Source organism: Bos taurus, chromosome 2, assembly GCF_002263795.3.
Source record: "Bos taurus isolate L1 Dominette 01449 registration number 42190680 breed Hereford chromosome 2, ARS-UCD2.0, whole genome shotgun sequence".
Taxonomy (NCBI): domain Eukaryota; kingdom Metazoa; phylum Chordata; class Mammalia; order Artiodactyla; family Bovidae; genus Bos; species Bos taurus.
The window spans coordinates 136,054,106-136,072,289 of NC_037329.1; the positions used below are offsets into that span (position 1 = coordinate 136,054,106).

Below are 18,184 nucleotides of genomic sequence, written 5' to 3' on the forward strand. Positions count from 1 at the left end.
AGCTCCCCGAGCCCGCTGCCCCCGCGCTGCCTGTCTGCCCAGCCCGCCGGCCGGGGCCCGCCGCCGCCCCGTGGATGAGCCACAGGACATCCTCCACCTTCAGAGCGGAGCGGAGCTTCCATTCCTCCTCCTCCTCCTCCTCCTCGGCCTCCCACAGCCTCCCGGCCCAGGACCCACCCATGGAGAAGGCCTTGAGCATGTTCTCCGAGGATTTTGGCGGCTTCATGCGGCCCCACTCGGAGCCCCTGGCCTTTCCAGGCAAGCGCTCGGGGCCCCGTGGGGAGGGGGGCCGCGCAGGGCGGGACCACCCGCTGCCACTGCGCCTCCAGCGACAGGTGCTACCGCTGCAGCCCCGTGCAGCCGCCGGGGCAGATGTGGCTGGACAGACAGATGTGGCCAGGACGGGCAGGCCTTCAGGAGACAGTGCTGGCCTGGGGTCAGCTCTGGTGCCAGGGTCCGCGGGGCCTGGGGCCAGGTCCTCTCTGGAGTTCTGAGAGCTGCGGGGCTCTGGGGAGGCATGCAGACCCCCTGCGGGCCTGGGGTGGGTCCCTGCAGAGTGTCCTACACGCACACCCCTCCCCCACAGCCTCTGCTGGGCAAGGCCCCGCCCCCTTGGCACAGAAGGTGGGCTGCAAGAGGTGAGGGGGACGGGCTGGTTAGAAGTGGTGGTTGAGGGGGCAGTCAGGCCTCGGGGTCTGCCCCTTCACCCCGCACCCGAGAGGGAGCCAGAAACCTGGCCCTGGGGACAAGCCTGCCCTGTGCTCTGCCCACCCAGCACTCCCCACGGCCCGTGCTGCGGGGCCGGGCAACATCAAGACCCTGGGAGACGCCTATGAGTTTGCTGTGGACGTGAGCGACTTCTCACCTGAGGACATCATCGTCACCACCTCCAACAACCACATCGAGGTGCGGGCTGAGAAGGTGAGCCCGTCCCCCCGCCCCAGTCCTGGGCTTCACACCCGTACCCTCTGCACAGGGGCCCTCTCCCAGGTCCCATCCTGGGACCCTGCACCCTGACCGCAGCCCTCAACGCCCAGGACAAACAGGAGGCCTTGCTCCTGCAGCTGGTGGGCCACGGGACCCCTGTCACTAACCCAGGCTCCCAGGTTCTTTCTTCAGGAGCCAAGGGAGCCACGGGGAGGGGCGAGGGGCAGAGGGGTGCAGGAGGGGGCCCCCGGGAGGTGAGAGAAAGGGAGCTGAGAGGAGGAGGACGGCCCTCCCTCTAAGCCTGTGGGTGGTGGGCACCCCATGCCCGGAGGCAACCGGGGCAGGAGCTCTTGCCCCTGATGCCCCTCAAGGCCTCGTTTCTCCCAGACCCAGAGGCCCGGCTAGCATCTCATCTCGGGACCCCTGAACTGGGCTCAAGGCTGGGCAGAGCCCTGCAGGTCAGGGCCTCACACCCTCCAAACCCCACGCTGCGTCCACCCACAGGTCCTCAGGGTCAGGAGGCTTGCGCCCTGGAGGAGGGGGTGGCTGTGGCTGAACGGGCAGGTGCCCCTTAGAGGAGAGGGGCTGCCCAGGGCCGCCTCTGATTCCCGCGGCCTGGCTTCCTCCTTTGAGCCTGGAGGGCCCCCATCAGGGAGCCAGGCCCTGCGGATGCCAGGACCAGTGGGCAGCACGTGCCCGCCCTGCCCCCACCAGTGACTCAGCGACCCCGGCTCTGCTGGACACTGTGCTGGCGGTGTCAGGGGGTGTGCTGCCAGCGGCTGATGGACACCCACGAGCGGGCATTCGAGCGCAGGGACCCGGAAACGCCCCCTCCTCATTTGAGCTCCTCCACCGAGCTCCGCCCTCCCCCGGGCCTGCTGGGGTCCTTTGAGCTCCTCTGCACGCATCCACGCTCGGCGCTCAGCCCGTGGGCACCACTGCCCCAGGGCAGCTCCGATGCCAGGCTCTCACGCCTGAGAGCAGGAGCTCAGGGCGCGTGGGGCCCAGCTGGGGTGGGAGCAGGGAGCAGGGGCTGGGGCTTGACGTGAGCAGGCGGGGCTGGGGGGGGTGCAGCTCGCCCTGACCCTTCGCCCCTTCCCCAGCTTGCAGCCGATGGCACCGTCATGAACACCTTCGCTCACAAGTGCCAGCTGCCTGAGGACGTGGACCCCACTTCGGTGACCTCGGCCCTGCGGGAGGACGGCAGCCTCACCATCCGGGCCCGGCGCCAGCCCCCCACGGAGCACGTGCAGCAGACCTTCCGGACGGAGATCAAGATCTGAGGCCGCCCCTGCCCCACCCCCAACTACCCCGTGTCCTGTTCTCCCCGCTGGCCAGCCAGAGTGGCTCTCCTGATCCCCTCGTGACAGCGCTGGGGACATCTCAGCCCAGGTTCCGGGCCCTGACACCCCACCCCACCCCAGACCCCAGGTGGGTCATCCCCACCCCCAAATGAGGGCTTCTGCTCTACCCAGGGCAGGTCAGGGACCCCCCACCTCACTCGTGACCCCCAGATTGCAGATGCAGCCTTAATCCAGAAGAAAAGGTTTGGGATGGGAACAGGAGATCCAGAGAACCCGGTTTGGAGAAGGGGCTTGGGACAGGCAATCTGGGCAAATAATCTGCAGGACAGACAGACAGACATATTCTTTCATCTTTGGAGTCTCTGCAGGGCAGGGGAACTGGGCACCCGGGACCCCCTTGGCCAAGGGAAGCAGGAGGGCAGAGGGAGATCGCCGGCAGAGGTGCCCACAAAACCAAACTGCCCAGGCACAGAGAGGCCAGGAGACAGCCCTGATGGTCCGCTTCCCCGCGGCCGCTCTCCAAGCCCCGAGCCGGCTGCCAGGCTGCCCGCCCACAAGGTGCGCCATCCAGCCTGCTGCCCCGGGGCAGGGCCATGTTGTGTCTGTATATAGACGGGGTTTTTCCAATACAGCTGGTTCGTGATAAACTGTGTGAACCGTCTGTTACCTGCTCATGCCTCCAGGGAAGGCTGGGCCGAGGGGCAGGGCTGACCCTTCCTCCTCCCACCCGGAGACCTGGGCTCCCAGGACTGTCTCCGCCGCAGACAAGTCACCCCACAAGAGGAAGTATGGATGGGGCTTGAGTCCTCAAGGTAGGACCCCAGCTTCCCGCCAACCTTCCCTTGTGGCCGTCCGCCTCCCCCATCCTCCCTATCTATGATCTGTGAAGCGATAGGCGTGGCATGTGTGTGTAGCACACACACAGGTGCACACACACACATGCCCAGTTACGCTTGTCCTTCAAATACAAAGCGTTACCATTGATTGCAGCCAAATTCAGAACATTCTATTTTTATTTCTCAATTTTTGGTCACACCCCGCAGCCTGTGGGGCCTTAATTCCCTAAGCAGAGATTGAACCCGCACCCGCTGCGTGGGGAGGTGGAGCCTTAACCACCGCCACCAAGAAAGTCTCAGAACACTCTAAAAGCACGTGTACAATCTCCACTTTTATCAGTGGGGACAGAGTCTGAGCAGCTGAGCGGCCAGCTTGCCCACTGAAGGCTGGGTTTGAACCCAGGATGTCAGAAGCTGCTCTCCAACCAGCCGTGCTCCTCTGTGCAGAGGGGAAGAGCTCCCTGTTCTGCCTTTCAGCCCTGCACCCACCCCACAGCTTCCTGTTAGAGAGAGAATGCCCTACCCCTGTCCCTCCTCATCTCCAGGCCAGGACAAGGACCTCCTGCCAGCCTCCATTTTGGGGACCCCCAGCTGCCCCCCATGACCTGGTGCAGTCTCCCACATTCAGAGGCAGGGCTGAGGGGTTGCAGTAGGGGGCCCCAGCTCTGTGAGGTCGCCTCAGGGGACGACGGGGGTGGTGGGGTCCTGGCGTTGTATCCTGCACACACAATAAACAGCAGAATCACCGGCTTCTGGAGGTCACCCGCCTGAGGTTTTCAAGCTTGGGGTAGGGCAGGAATGGAAAGCTGGATAAACGGTGTCTTTCTTGAGACTGGGGAGTGGGGTGGTAGCTCAAGTAAAGGTCAAGACCACACAGACAGGTGGGTTCCTTTGGCCTCCTGCCTTGGCTCCCAGGCCCACGTGGGGAGTCTTCTGGGAATGGTTTCCCTGAAACCCTTGCGTCGCCTTCTCTTCCAACTGCCAGCCCCTGCTCCTACCTGCCAGGCGCTGTCCCAGGCATGGGGACGCCTACAGTTGGTCAGCTGCACTGGGCGGCTTTTGAAGCCTGTCTTGTACCAGCCGGGTGCTGACGACCAGTGAGGCTAAGGGACTAACCTAGGGGCACACAGCCCCGGGCAGAGGCCGGCTGGGACCTGGCTGGGGAGCAGACCGGTTCAGAGTCTGAGCGCCCTTTGGAAGGACGCCCCACACGCACCACCAGGCGCTACTGAAATCGGAGTTGCAGGCAGCTCGGCGCAGTCTGGAGGAGGGGAGGGAAGGGAGGCAAGGGGCGCGGTATTTCCAGTCTTCGTGACTCACTGATTCCACCGGGCTATTTGCAGCCCCGACACTCATCGCTGAGGAGCTGGGGGGAGGAGGGACCAGCTCTCCCCCTTCTCCGACCCCCACTTGGGGCCAGGCTCACCTTGGCGTCCCCAGCCCAGTGGCGTCCCTCCCTGGGCCAGGAAAGGGGGCAGCTCCCCGGTGGCCAATGGGGCCGAATGTTCCCACCCCGCGGGCCCCAGCGGCCCCTCCCCAGACTGCGCTTTTAGAGGCTGAGGGAGCTCTGGAGACTGAAGGCGCCCCACTGCCAAGGTGACCCGCGGAAGAGGAGGGCGGGGCTGGGGACAGCGGGCTCCGCGCGTTGGCTCCGCCCCCTGCCGGCCGGGCTGCCGGCCGCGCTTTGTCTCGGCTGGTCCCCCACGCTTTCCCGGCTAAAAATAGACCTGGCTGCGGGTCCTGGGCTCCGCCCCTACCACGTGAAAAATAATTATAGCAGCCCCATTCATTGAGCGCCTAGTGTGTGCCAGACACCTGCTCATGCCCACCATCCTGCGAGGTGGGCACCAAGGAAGACAGGAGGCTCAGAGAAGTCAAGTAACTGGGCCAAGGTCACACAGCTGGGAAGTGGCATGGCCAGAATGTGAATCACTGTGGCTCTAGAATGTCCTCTGCGGGGTCAGCTCAGATCAGTCCCCCACTCCCTGCCCTCCTGTATAGAGAAGGGGAACCCTTACATCTTATAGCTTTAGCAGAGGGTGTGGGCAGGAGGCAGGGGAGGTTGAAAGCATGCAACCTTCCAGGGCTGGAGATCTGTGAGCAAGTCCAGGTCCAGTACCTGATGGGTGTGGAGGACCTAGGAGGTGCCTTCACTTTCCAAGATCTACCCCAGACCAAAAGCCTTCTCTTCCTGGAAGTCCTCCAGAGTCACCAGCTCAGAGTCACAGAGCTCAAGGAACCCTAGGCCCAAAACCTGTGTTTCAAAGAAGCTCAGATTCAGATGAGATGAGCACATGCCTGGGGCTGAGGGCAGACCTGAGGCTTGGTTGGCTAGCCCCATATCCTCTGGGAGTCACTCCCAACTCCTCATGGTTTGATGGGGGGACCCAGGCCCCCGGAGGGGTAGGGCCTTGCCCTCAGTAACACAGCAAGTCAGTGGCAGAGATGGGGTGAAGACCAGGCCTCTGGAACTGCAGACCAGAGCTTCTTTACTAGACCATCCCCTAGCCCCAGCCCACCCTTCCCTGACCCACCTGCCCGTTGCACGCCTCCATTGGCCCTCACCCCTTCTGTTTCCCATCTGCTTTGGATCCCAGGTCTGCGATGGCAGAAGATGCCTTATTCTGCCTTCTTGCTTCCAAGCCCAGCATGGGAAAGGAGCTAAGTAAATGCTTGTGGAATTTTTAAAAAAGCTCAGAAGGCTTAGTAAAGAGTGGAGGGTCCCTGGTGGCCCAGTGGAGAAGAATCCACCTGCCAATGCAGGGGATGTGGGTTCATCCCTGGTTCTGGGAGATTCCACATGCCGCGAAGCAAGCAAGCCCCTTTGCCTCAGCTACTGAGCCCGCGCGCTGCGCTGAAGCCTGCATGCCTAGAGCCTGTGCTCCACGGAGAAGCCCGTGCGCCGCAGTGAAGAGCAGCCTCCGCCGCCGCAACTAGAGAAAGCCAGGGCGCAGCGGCGAAGACCCAGCGCAGCCAAAAATACACAAATAAAATCTAAAAACTTCCTTTTTTTAAAAAAAGAGTGGGGGCTCAGGACCTCCCTGGTGGTCCAGTGATTTGGGTTTGACCCCTGGTCAGGGAACTAAGATCCCACATGCCGGGGCGGGGAGGGGGGCAGCTAAGCCGGAACGCCGCGCATATGCCGAGCGAGCTAGCACGCCACAACCAGAGAGTCCGCGAAGCCTCAACGAGAGGCTCCTGTGCGCGGCAGCTGAGACGCGATGCAGGCAAATAAGTCAAAAAGCGTAGTTCAAGCGGGGCCCTAGACATGGGCAGGTGACTAACGATCGAAAGTGTATGATGTATGAAGCGAAGTGAACTGAAGTCGCTCAGTCGTGTCCGACTCTTTGCGACCCCATGGACTGTAGCCTACCAGGCTCCTTAGTCCACGGAATTTTCCAGGCAAGAGTACTGGAGTGGGTTGCCATTTCCTTCTCCAGGGGATCTTCCCAACCCAGGGATCGAACCCGGGTCTCCCGCACTGAGGGCAGACGCTTTACCGTCTGAGCTACCAGGGAAGCACGTATAATGTATGCTGCTGCTACTGCTGCTGCTAAGTCGCTTCAGTCGTGGCCGACTCTGTGCGACCCCATAGACGGCAGCCCACCAGGCTCCCCCGTCCCTGGGATTCTCCAGGCAAGAACACTGGAGTGGGTTGCCATTTCCTTCTCCAGTGCATGAAAGTGAAAAGTGAAAGGGAAGTCGCTCAGTTGTGTCCGACTCTAGCGACCCCATGCACTGCAGCCTAGCAGGCTCCTCTGTCCATGGGATTCTCCAGGCAAGAGTACTGGAGTGGGGTGCCATTTCCTTATCCAATGCATGAAAGTGAAAAGTGAAAGAGAAGTCCCTCAGTCGTGTCCAACTCTTCACGACCCCATGGACTACAGCCCACCAGGCTCCTCCGTCCATGGGATTCTCCAGGCAAGAGCATTGGAGTGGGGTGCCATTGTTTTCTCCCGTATGATGTATAGATTTCATTAAAAGAAAAGGAGTGGAGGATCAGTTGTAGACTCTGGAGCCACACCACCTGGGTTCAAATCTCGTCTCTGCTGCTTGTGAGCTCTGTGATCTTGAATAAGTAACTTATCTCTGTTGCACCATGGCAAGAACACACAGAAGAGCTGGACAAAAAAGATCTTCATGACCCAGATAACCACGATGGTGTGATCATTCCCCTGGAACCAGACATCCTGGAATGCGAGGTCAAGTGGGCCTTAGGAAGCATCACTATGAACAAACCTAGTGGAGGTGATGGAATTCCAGTGGAGCTACTTCAAATCCTAAAAGATGATGCTGTGAAAGTGCTGCACTCAATATGTCAGCAAATTTGGAAAACTCAGCAGTGGCCAGCAGGACTGGAAAAGGTCAGTTTTCATTCCAATCCCAAAGAAGGGCAATGCCAAAGAATACTCAAACTACCACACAATTGCACTCATCTCACACGGTAGTAAAGTAAGGCTCAAAATTCTCCAAGCCAGGCTTCAACAGTATGTGAACTGTGAACTTCCAGATATTCAAGCTGGTTTTAGAAAAGGCAGAGGAACCAGAGATCAAATTGCCAACAACCGCTGGATCATCGAAAAAGCAAGAGAGTTCCAGATAAACATCTATTTCTGTTTTATTGACTATGCCAAAGCCTTTGACTGGGTGGATCACAATAAACTGTGGAAAATTCTTCAAGAGATGGGAATACCAGACCACCTGACCTGCCTCCTGAGAAATCTGTATGCAGATCAGGAAGCACTAGTTAGAACTGGACATGGAACAACAGACTGGTTCCAAATAGGAAAAGGAGTACATCAAGGCTGTATATTGTCACTCTGCTTATTTAACTTGTATGCAGAGTACATCACGAGAAACGCTGGGCTGGATGAAGCACAAGCTGGAATCAAGATTGCCGGGAGAAATCTCAATAACCTCAGGTATGCAGACAACATCACCCTTATGGCAGAGAGCAAAGAAGAATTAAAGAGCCTCTTGATGAAAGTGAAAGAGGAGAGTGAAAAAGTTGGCTTAAAACTCAACATTCAGAAAACGAAGATCGTGGCATCTGGTCCCATCACTTCATGGCAAATAGATGGGGAAACAGTGGAAACAGTGGCAGACTTTATTTTTTTGGGCTCCAAAATCACTGAAGATGATGATTACAGCCATGAAATTAAAAGACGCTTGTTCCTTGGAAGGAAATTTATGAGCAACCTAGATAGCATATTAAAAAGCAGAGACATTACTTTGCCAACAAAGGTCTGTCTACTCAAGGCTATGGTTTTTCCAGTGGTCATGTATGAATGTAAGAGTTGGACTGTGAAGAAAGCTGAGCACCAAATAATTGATGCTTTTGAACTGTGGTGTCGGAGAAGATTCTTGAGAGTCCCTCGGACTGCAAGGAGATCCAACCAGTCCATCCGAAAGGAGATCAGTCCTGAGTGTTCATTGGAAGGACTGAAGCTGAAACTCCAATACTTTGTCCACCTGATGCGAAGAACTGACTCATTTGAAAAGCCCCTGATGCTGGGAGAGATTGAAGGTGGGAGGAGAAGGGGACTTCAGAGGATGAGATGGTTGGATGGCATCACCACCTCAATGTCATGGGTTTGAGTAAACTCTGGGAGTTTGTGATGGACAGGGAGGCCCGGTGTGCTGCAGTGCATGGGGTCGAAAAGAGTCGGACACGACTGAGCGACTGAACTGAACTGGACTGTTGCACCATGAAGCGGTGGCAGCAGGCTGCACCTGCCGTGGCTGCTCTGTGACGCACTCAGAGGGCTTGGTGCCTGACGGCTGGCTGTGGCTCACATATGCCATGTGCTGAAGACACCAGAGGGCTCAGTTAGATCCCCTAATCTCGTTTCTGTTTGGATCCTGACACTGTCTCTGGCTCCATTAAGATGAAGACTTGGACTGGAAGGGCAGAGGAGCTGCCTTGTACCTGGGGTCCCCTTTCCAGGAAAAGCAGGTGAAGCAGATGGGAAAGGTAGGTTCCTGGGACTTCCTGGTGGTATGGTGGATGAGAATCTGCCTGCCAGTGCCGGGGACACGGGTCCAATCCCTGGTTCCAGAGGACTCCGCATGCCATGGAGCAACTACAGCCCTTGCACCGCAACCACTGAGTCTGAGCTCTAGAGGCACCTACTGAGCCTGGAACCCGTGCTCTGTGACAAGAGGAGCCGCCGAAACGAGAAGCCCCAGCGCCGCAAGGAGCAGCCCCCGCTCACTGGCCTAGAAAGCCCGAGCGCAGCAGCACAGACCCGGCGCCACCAAAAATAATTAATAATGATAAAGTGGTCAGTTCTGCAAGGCCCTCCTGGAAGACCTGTCTGGGCACTGGGGGTGGGGGAGGTGGGCCAGAGAAGCACTTGGAAGCCTTGGTTTCCTCTTCCACAAACAAAGATCAGGTCGCACCCTCCCAGGCCCGCTGTGACAGCCAGAGCCAGATGGTGTTTAGTGTAAGCTCGGGAAATGCTAAGGTCCTGTAAAATCTCTGTGCTTGTTTTCTGAATGAGGAAACCCAAGCTTCCACCCTCTGACTCTGCCCTCACCTGGGAGAGGGTCTTGAGGAGCAGGGTGGCTGGGGTCTGCCAGGCTGGGGCCCCAGGCAGGAGCCTCTGGGCGGCGGGATGGTGCTGTTTACAGTCAGCACAGCGCGCCTGGGCTCACCCCGAGTAGCCCCAGGCCTGTCCTGAGCTCTGGAGCCCTCCAGCGCCTGGACCCAGGGGCAGCTCTCCCTGGGGGTCTGAGGAATGCTGGCGGGGTGGGGGCCCTGGGGAGCCTCCCTGAGGGGCATCAAGCCGGGCCGCTGGCCCCAGGGAGCCGGAGGGGAGAGAGCGGACGGAAAACCTGCCTCTCCCTCCCTGCTTCCCTCCCTCCTTTCTGCTTCTTCCTCCCTTTCTTCCCTCACAATTCTTGAGCACGCACCACGCCCCAGTCCTGATAGGCATGGCTGCCAACTGTTACTCGGTGGTTCAGGAAAGTCTTTCTTCTTTGTTGGTTCATTGTCTCAACAGCTTTTCGGTAAGTTTCTGTTATATGGTGGGTAGATAAAGCTCTGAGGATGCGCTGTCGCCACTTCAGCCCTGGCTCTGCCACTCGCTGTCTGTATGACCTTGGGCCAGTCACTCCTCCCAGCCGGGCCTCAGTCTCATCTGTACAATGGGATGGCCCCCACAGGACTGTGGGGAAGAGATGAGGTTTCCTCCTCCACCCGTGTGCCCAGCTCAGTGAGGGCCTCAGTCACTCGGTCAACCCTCAGATGCCCCTGCCCACTGCCAGGCCCTGGGGACTGCTCCTTGGGGACTGTTCCTTGGAGACTGCTCCTTGGGGAATGATCCCTGGGGACTGCTCCTTGGGGAATGGTCCCTGGGGACTGCTCATTCACTCCTTCCGCAAACACGAGCAGAGCACCTGCAGCTCAGTACAGGCTTATGACGCTATAACTGCGCAGTCACTCTGCCTGGGGTTTGGACTTGGTGACCTGGCGTAAATCATTTCATCTCTCTGTGCCTCAGTGTCTTCACGGGTCCAGTGTGAGAGGAACTGGAGTGGCATGTGGTGTGTATAAAACCATCAATAGCGGCTATTCCAGAGGAAAGGGACACTGATTAGAGTGAAAGCGGGGCTTCTGAAAGCTCGGCCCTCCCCCAGCCCGGAAGGCGGGGCCGCCCAGTCTGATGCTGGGGCGACACCTGCTGGCAGGAAGCTAGGCCTGCAGCCCCACCCTCTTCTGAGGGCTCTGACTCCCTTCCAGCTCTGTCTCTGGGCTCTGCTAGTCCAGTGATTCTCAGCAAGGGGAGGACAGAGGAGGGGATGTAAACGGTCCAGACTCCTCTCTCACCACCTCTCTAGGACGGATCATTACTCCCTTTGCCTGGAGTAAGATGCAGCTTCCTCCCCTGCCTTCCTCTCCCAGCACAAGAGCTAAGGAATCTTTTTTTATAAGGCAGGTTGTGATTTCCAGCAGTCCCCACCTCAGAGTAAAATAGAGACCTCCTTGTGGCCTGCGAGGCCTCCTGTGAGAGGCCCCTGTCGCTTCCCTGGCCTCTCTGTTTTCAGTGTGTATGTGCATCCTCTCCCCCAGCTGGAGGACAAGCTCCTTGATGGCAAAGCCTTGTCTGTCTGTCACTGCTGCATCCCAGGGTCTAGCCCAGAGCCTAGCACACAGTAGGCACCCAACAAATACTTGGTGAATGAATGAATGGCTCCTCCAGCCAGACTGAACGACGGGCCCTTCTCCCTGGAGCACCCCCACCCTGCCCCTTGCCTTGGTATGACTCACTCACTGGTCAGCTTTTAGTTTAGATGCCACTTCCTGCACGAAGCCCTCCTTGATCTCCTCCCCTGAGTGGCCTGGGCGGCCTCCTCCAGCCCCAGTCTCATTCTGTGTGCCTTACCGCTGCACGTATCAGAAGTCACGACAACCAACGGTCGTCTTTCTCGCCTCCCCTACCAGGCTACGAGCTCCTTGAGGACAGGGTCTGCTTTCTCTAGGTCCCCTCTGTTTAGAAGAGACCCTGCCAGGAGGAGAGGCCATCTGCTGTAGGGCTGGTTTGGCTTCTAAGCCCAACTGCACCTGTCTATGGGCCTCGAGTACATTCCTCAACTTCTCTTTGCCATGGTTCTCTAAACTGTGAAATGGGTAAAAAAAAAAAAAACAACAACAACAACAACAAAAAAATGGCGCTTCTCTGTACTGGCATTTGGAGGCTGTCATTTCCCTGGCACAGAGCAAATGGCCAATACACGTCAGCCACCAGCGTTGTGTGTGCATGCTGAGGCACTTCCGTCGTGTCCGACTCTTTGCATCTCTATGGACTGTAGCCCACTGGGATCCTCTGTCTGTGAGATTCTCTAGGCAAGAATACTGGAGTGGGTTGCCATGCCCTCCTCCAGGGAATCTTCTGGACCCAGGGATTGAAACTGTGTCTCATTTGTCTCCCACACTGGCAGGCAGGTTCTGTACCACGAGTGCCACCTGGGAAACTCACCAGTTTACTAGGTTTGTAGAAACCTAGTAAAGCATTAGTGAATAAATGAACATTCAGCAATTTTAATCCAAGAGGCTTGAGACCCTCTTTGTCAGCATCTCTTAGACCTCCCTCTCTCCTCACAGCAGCTCCTACTTCCTGCTGAGGACCAGGACTGCCCTGCGGGAGAAGCATAGAGCTCCCCCACCTACTTTTCTGTCCCTAGGAGCAGTGGAAGCCTGGCATGCAGTGGGTGCTCAGTAAATAATATCTCATTTTCATCTGTTCAAGCATGCTACTCCCTTCCCTTTCTGAGTACTTCCACCCCCTCCTGAGAAGCCAGTTCCCCTTATTTCCCACCCCACCTGGGTCCTTAAATCGCCATCCTGAGTCCCGTGCCCTCCCGGTGATTCCTGGTGACCTACAGCCTCGCACGTGGGCGAAGATGGCTGCAGTCACTTGCCGCCCCTGCCCGTCGTGCTGGGAGGTTCTGACTCCTGCTCTGGATGAGAAACCAACCAGGTGACCCTAGGGAGGGTAGTTCCCAGTGCTGTTCCACCATTTTCCATCCCACCACCTTGCTCAGTGTCTACACAGCATTCATTACACTGCTCGAATAGTCTTTATTCGGTTGTTTAACTTTTCTCCCCCACCCTCAAGCTTACAAACTCCAAGAAAGCTGCAGTGTCTTTTCCAGCGCCTTGCAGAGCTGGCAGTTTGGAAATGCTGTGTTAGAGTGTGCTGTGTGACTGAGTCAGCCTCATTCTACGTGGCGGCGCCTTATCCTGCTGCCGCTGAAAGGCTAGCAAAGATGCAGAGGAAGGAAGGAGGATACTTGGTGCTGTTTCAGATGTCCTTTAGGATCCAACTCTCCTTACCTGGCTCAGGCACAAAAGCCTTCTGCTCAGCTGGGGAAGCGGGAGTGGACGCTGGGAATCGTGCATGGACCCCTGACCCTCTCCGCCACGGCCAGGCTCCTGCAGTCAATCCGCCTGTGCGCAGACGCAGGAGGAGAGGGCCTTGAGGGAGCCGATGACCGTTCCCCACGCGGAGGACCTCGAGGACACGGCCTTCACGGGGCTCCCCTTGGCTTCAGGAGCCTCCGCAAGGCCTTCGGGGCTGGCTGGGGGGGAAGCTGGGGCTGTAGTCCCTCTGCAAGGCCCCCCGGCCTGGGAAAGGCCCCCCCTACTTAGCGGAGCCTCCAGAGTCAGGTTGGAGGACCGCTTTTCTCCGCATAACAAGATGTAGGTCTTCATCGGAGGGACGGCAGGTCCCGGGTTGGGACCAGGGGTGCGGGGTGGCCCTGGGGGTGCTGCCAGGGAGATCTGCTTCCCTTGCGCACAGTCGATGACGAAGGTCAGGTGGGCTCCGGGGACGGCCTTCTGCCGGCGCGCCGGCCTTCCACTTGGAAGGGAGCAGAGGGCTGGAGGTTCGTGCTGGCGCAGCGCGGGGCCGGCTCCAGTGGTTCGCGTGTTCGTCCACTCAGCGGGGAGTTTTTCTGTTAATAAAATAAAAATAGATAATTTTTATTTTATATTGGGGTATAGTTGATTTGCGCTTCCCTGGTGGCTTGGGGTAAAGAATTCGCTTACCATGCAGGAGAAGGGGGTTGGATCCCTGGGTCGGGAAGATCCCCTGGAGAAGGAAATGGCTACCCACTCCAGTATTCTCGCCTGGAGAATCCCATGGACAGAGGAGCCTGGGGGACTGCAGTCCGTGGGGTTGTAAAAGTCTTAGCAACCAAAGAACAGCAGTAGGTGATTTACCATGCTGAGTTAGTTCTAGGTGAACAGCACAGTGATCCAGTTATTTATATATCAAACATACATCCATTCTTTTTTAGATTCTTTTCCCATATCTGTAATTACAGAATTTTGTAAACAATATGTATTTACTTATTTATTTGGCTGCACAGGGTCTTAGCTGCAGAATGCCGGATTCTTTACCTTTGTGTCACGTGGGATCTTTTAGTTGAGACATATGGGATGTAGTTCCCCAACCAGAGATCAAACCCAAGCCCCCTGCATGGAGAGCACGAGGTCTTAGCCAGTGGACCAGGGAAATCCTGTTATCACAGAATACTAAATAGACTTCCCTCAACAGGGGTTTAACTGTATGTCGTACGTGCTAAATTGCTTCTGTCGTGTCTGACTCTTTGAGACCCTATGGACTGTTACCCACCAGGCTTCTCTGTCCATGGGCATTCTCCAGGCAAGAATACTGGAGTGGGTAGTCTTTCCCTTCTCCAGGGGATCCTCCCAACCCAGGGATCCAACCCACATCTCTTACATCTCCTATACTGGCAGGTGGGCTCTTTACCACTGGTGCTACCTGGGAAGTGCTAACTGTAGGTTAGTTGACACACAAAAATGGGAAGCCGGTGGGGCTTAACAGCATGCATTTCAGCACTGGGGAGGCCTGAGTATGAATCTGTCTCCTCCCCACCCCCCCTCAGCCCTCTGCCTTCCGGGAGCGCAGAGCCCACCACATCAGAACCTCTCAACCCCACCACGCCTCCAAGCTGCTTGGGCATCTTGTTATCATGCGGATTCTCAGGTGGCTCCATGGAAAAGAATCTGCCTGCAATGCGGGACACCTGGGTTCGATCCTTGGGTCGGGAAGATCCCCAGGAGAAGGGAATGGCTACCCATTCTAGTATTCCTGCCTGGAGAATTCCATGGACAGAGGGGCCTGGCAGGCTACAGTATATGGCTCTCAAAGAGTCAGACGTGACGGAGCGACTAACACTTTCACTTCATTTCTGGTACAGCAGGTCTGGGCCGGGGCCTGACGGTCTGCATTTCTGAGAGGCGCCCAGGGAATGCCGATGCTGCTGGCCCACGGACCACACTGTGCTGAGTAGCAGGAGGAAAGCCCGACCTCCTTTTACAGGTGAGGGAACTGAGGCTCAGCTGGTGCAGACGTCAGTGGCCCCAGGAAGCACCGCTGCGCCCCATCCCCCACCATACTCTTATCCACCTGTCCCCTCGGGCCCGGGGATCCTCGCTCTGTCTTTCCCCACCAAACAGGGGGCAGCCGTGAGCCAACCCAGGGGCTTATCAATGAGCCAACCCGGGGATTTATCAATGAAGCAAGTGCCAGAGCAGGTCTCTCTGAATCCAAAGCCTTTGCTCTTTGAAAAAAACGTTTCAAGTTGCCCAAATGATAAACAAAACCATCCTCTTGACTACGTGCTCATCGCCACGACCCAGCTCAGAAGGAAGCTTCTCTTCTGCTAAGTTAGTTAATGCAGGAAATGTGGCTGATCCTTGAACAATGCCAGTTTGAACTGTGGGTCCACTTACATGTGGATTTGTTTTCAATAAATACCCATTCCTACACAATCCGTAGTAGGTTGAGTCTGTGGATGTGGACTCTCAAATACAAAGGGATGATTGTAGTTATAGCCTGATTGTCCACTGCTCGGAGGATCAGCGCCCCAGCCCCCAAGCTGTTCAAGGGTCAACTGTAAATGAAGCTCACCCGTGGCTTGAGAATCTTGGCAGCCCTGGAGGGAGGCTGTCTGTCCTTTCCTGCCACCCCCACTCCACGGCCTCCCCAGTCCCTCTCAGCTGCAGGGCTGAGGCCCCCTCTGCACCTCTTACCTGAGCTGGTCTCCAGGTTCGCCTCAAGGCCCCCAGGGCGGGCACTCGGGTCTCTGGTGTCTTCTGAGGGGGCCGTGACTGCTGCCATGGCACCTGGCTCAGCACTGGCAGAGGAAGCTGTTTTCAGCAGCCTTGTCCAGAATGCGGGTCCGCACCCAAGGACCAGACCTTTTATATTTACCAGATCCGGATCTGCTGAGTGAATTCCACCAGGAGCCACAGGAACTGGCCTGGAGCAGTTGGGGGATTGCTTTGATCAACGGGTTTATGTCAACAGGATTGCAGTCCAGTGGCTGGGAGGCAGGCCTTCTACCAAACACACAGTTTCTTCCAAGCTCAGCAGCTTCCTCCCCTGGGACGAGGCTGGGAACCATCTCTTCCAGGTCTCAGTTTCCCGAACCTTAGTCATTGCCTGGCTGCATTCCCAGTTGTTAGCTGTTTTATTTATTTATTTTTGGTCCCACCTAAGAGAAGGGTCTGGCAGAGGATGAGATGGTTAGAGAGCATCACTGACTCAATGGACATAAATTTCAGCAAACTCCAGGAGACGGTGGTGGACGGAGTTCTGGATGGTGGAAAGTCCAAGATCAAGATGCTTATCGATTCTGGTGCTTTGTGAGCACCTGCCTACTAGTTCATAAATAGCTATCTTTTTGCTGTTGCTTCACCTCACAGAAAGTGCAAGAAAGGTCTCTGGGATCTCTTTTTATAAAGGCACTAACCCCATCATAAGGGTTCTACCCTCATGACCTAATTACCCCTCCCCGAAGACCCCACCTCTTCAGTTCAGTTCAGTCACTCAGTCGTGTCCGACTCTTTGCGACCCCAAGGACTGCAGCACACCAGGCTTCCCTGTCCATCACAAACTCCCAGAGCTTGCTCAAACTCATGTGCATCGAGTCCGTCAGCCCATCCAACCATCTCATCCTCTGTTGTCCCCTTCTCCTCCCACCTTCAATCTTTCCCAACATCAGGGTCTTTTCCAATGAGTCAGTTCTTTGCATCAGGTGGCCAAACTATTGGAACTTCAGCTTCAGCATCAGTCCTTCTAATGAATATTCAGGACTGATTTCCTTTAGGGTAGACTGGTTGGATCTTCTTGCTGTCCAAGGGACTTTCAAGAGTCTTCTGCAACACCACAGTTCAAAAGCAGCAATTCTTCGGCACTCAGCTTTCTTTATAAGTCCAACTCTCACATCCATACATGAATACTGGAAAAACCATAGCCTTAATTAGACAGACCTTTGTTGGCAAAGTAATGTCTCTGCTTTTTAATATGCTGTCTAGGTTGGTCATAACTTTTCTTCCAAGAAGCAAGCGTCTTTTAATTTCATGGCTGCAGTCACCATCTGCAGTGATTTTGGAGCCCCCAAAATAAAGTCTCTCACTGTTTCCATTGTTTCTCGATCTATTTGCCATGAAGTCATGGGACCAGATGCCATGATCTTAGTTTTCTGAATGTTGAGTTTTAAGCCATCTTTTTCACTCTCCTCTTTCAGTTTCATCAAGATGCTTTTGAGTTCCTCTTCACTTTCTGCCATAAGGGTGGTGTCATCTGCATATCTGAGGTTATTGAGATTTCTCCCGGCAATCTTGATTCCAGCTTGTGCTTCATCCAGCCCAGCATTTCTCATGATGTCCTCTGCATATAAGTTAAATAAGCAGGTGGCAACATACAGCCTTGACGTACTCCTTTCCTGATTTGGAACCAATCTGTTGTTCCATGTCCAGTTCTAACTGTTGCTTCTTGTCCTGCATACAGATGTCTCAGGAGACAGGTCAGATGGTCTGGTATTCCTGTCTCTTTCAGAATTTTCCAGTTTTTTGTGATCCACACAGTCAGAGGTTTTGACATACATAGTCAGTAAAGCAGAAGCAGATGTTGTTCCGGAACTCTTTTGCTTTTCGATGATCCAGCGGATGTTGGTGATTTGATGTCTGGTTCCTCTGCCTTTACTAGGTTTCAGAATATGAATTTTGGGAAGATGTGTTCTATCTACAGCATCTTTTAGGTCAATCAAATTTTAAGTCAATTTTTTTTCTTTTACTGAAAAAGAGAAATACTTGTCTACTGAAAAAAAATGTACAGCCTAAAGTTCAGAGTCACGTTTTTTCAGTGAATTTACTGAGGGCTTAAGTCCAAGAGAAAACCTGATCAAAAGAGTTAAGTGTAGAGCCAGGATATATAGGAGTTCAAAACAAAACAAAACAAACCAGGTCGTGGAAACATGAAAAGATCGCTGTCAGGGACGTGTCTGGTGGTCTAGAGGTCAAGACTCCCAGCCTCCAACACAGGGGGCTCAGGTTCGATCCCGGGTCAGGGACTGAAGATCCCACGTGCTATGCAGCGTGGCCAAAAAATAAGAAAAGAAAAGAAAAAGATTACTGTTAATTAAAGAAAATCAGACGTCTCACGTTAGTGAATTTAGTGCTTTTACACGTACGGGAAGCTGCATGAGTTTGGGCTTATTGGGATTATTCCTTTAATGTGCACCTTGACTATCCTGTTTTTCTCCCTCCCGAGCCCCGTCAGGTGCACCGTTGGGGTGGCT

At 55.7% G+C, this 18,184-nt stretch overlaps 2 protein-coding genes across 2 annotated transcripts; one reads left to right on the forward strand and one right to left on the reverse strand.

The window, feature by feature from the left end:
• HSPB7 (heat shock protein family B (small) member 7) lies at positions 1 to 3,817 on the forward strand. The gene is made up of 3 exons (XM_003585805.5): positions 1 to 258; positions 776 to 921; positions 2,031 to 3,817. Exons 1-3 carry the CDS (start codon positions 75 to 77, stop codon positions 2,208 to 2,210), a joined length of 510 nt encoding a protein of 169 aa, XP_003585853.1. The 5' UTR covers positions 1 to 74; the 3' UTR covers positions 2,211 to 3,817.
• An 8,809-nt stretch (positions 3,818 to 12,626) lies between these two features.
• Positions 12,627 to 15,777, reverse strand: SRARP (steroid receptor associated and regulated protein). Its single transcript, NM_001205359.1, is given in 2 exon segments — positions 12,627 to 13,525; positions 15,633 to 15,777. Coding segments are annotated over 2 exon segments (603 nt in total). The 5' UTR covers positions 15,721 to 15,777; the 3' UTR covers positions 12,627 to 13,010.
• Positions 15,778 to 18,184: the final 2,407 nt, after the last annotated feature.

Excerpts from the sequence above, each read along its gene's own strand:
- HSPB7 (XM_003585805.5), top strand. The coding sequence starts at position 75 with ATGAGCCACAGGACATCCTCCACCTTCAGAGCGGAGCGGAGCTTCCAT. Across the intron at positions 259-775 it reads GGAGCCCCTGGCCTTTCCAG|CACTCCCCACGGCCCGTGCT; the intron begins GCAAGCGCTCGG and ends CTGCCCACCCAG. Across the intron at positions 922-2,030 it reads TCGAGGTGCGGGCTGAGAAG|CTTGCAGCCGATGGCACCGT; the intron begins GTGAGCCCGTCC and ends CCCCTTCCCCAG.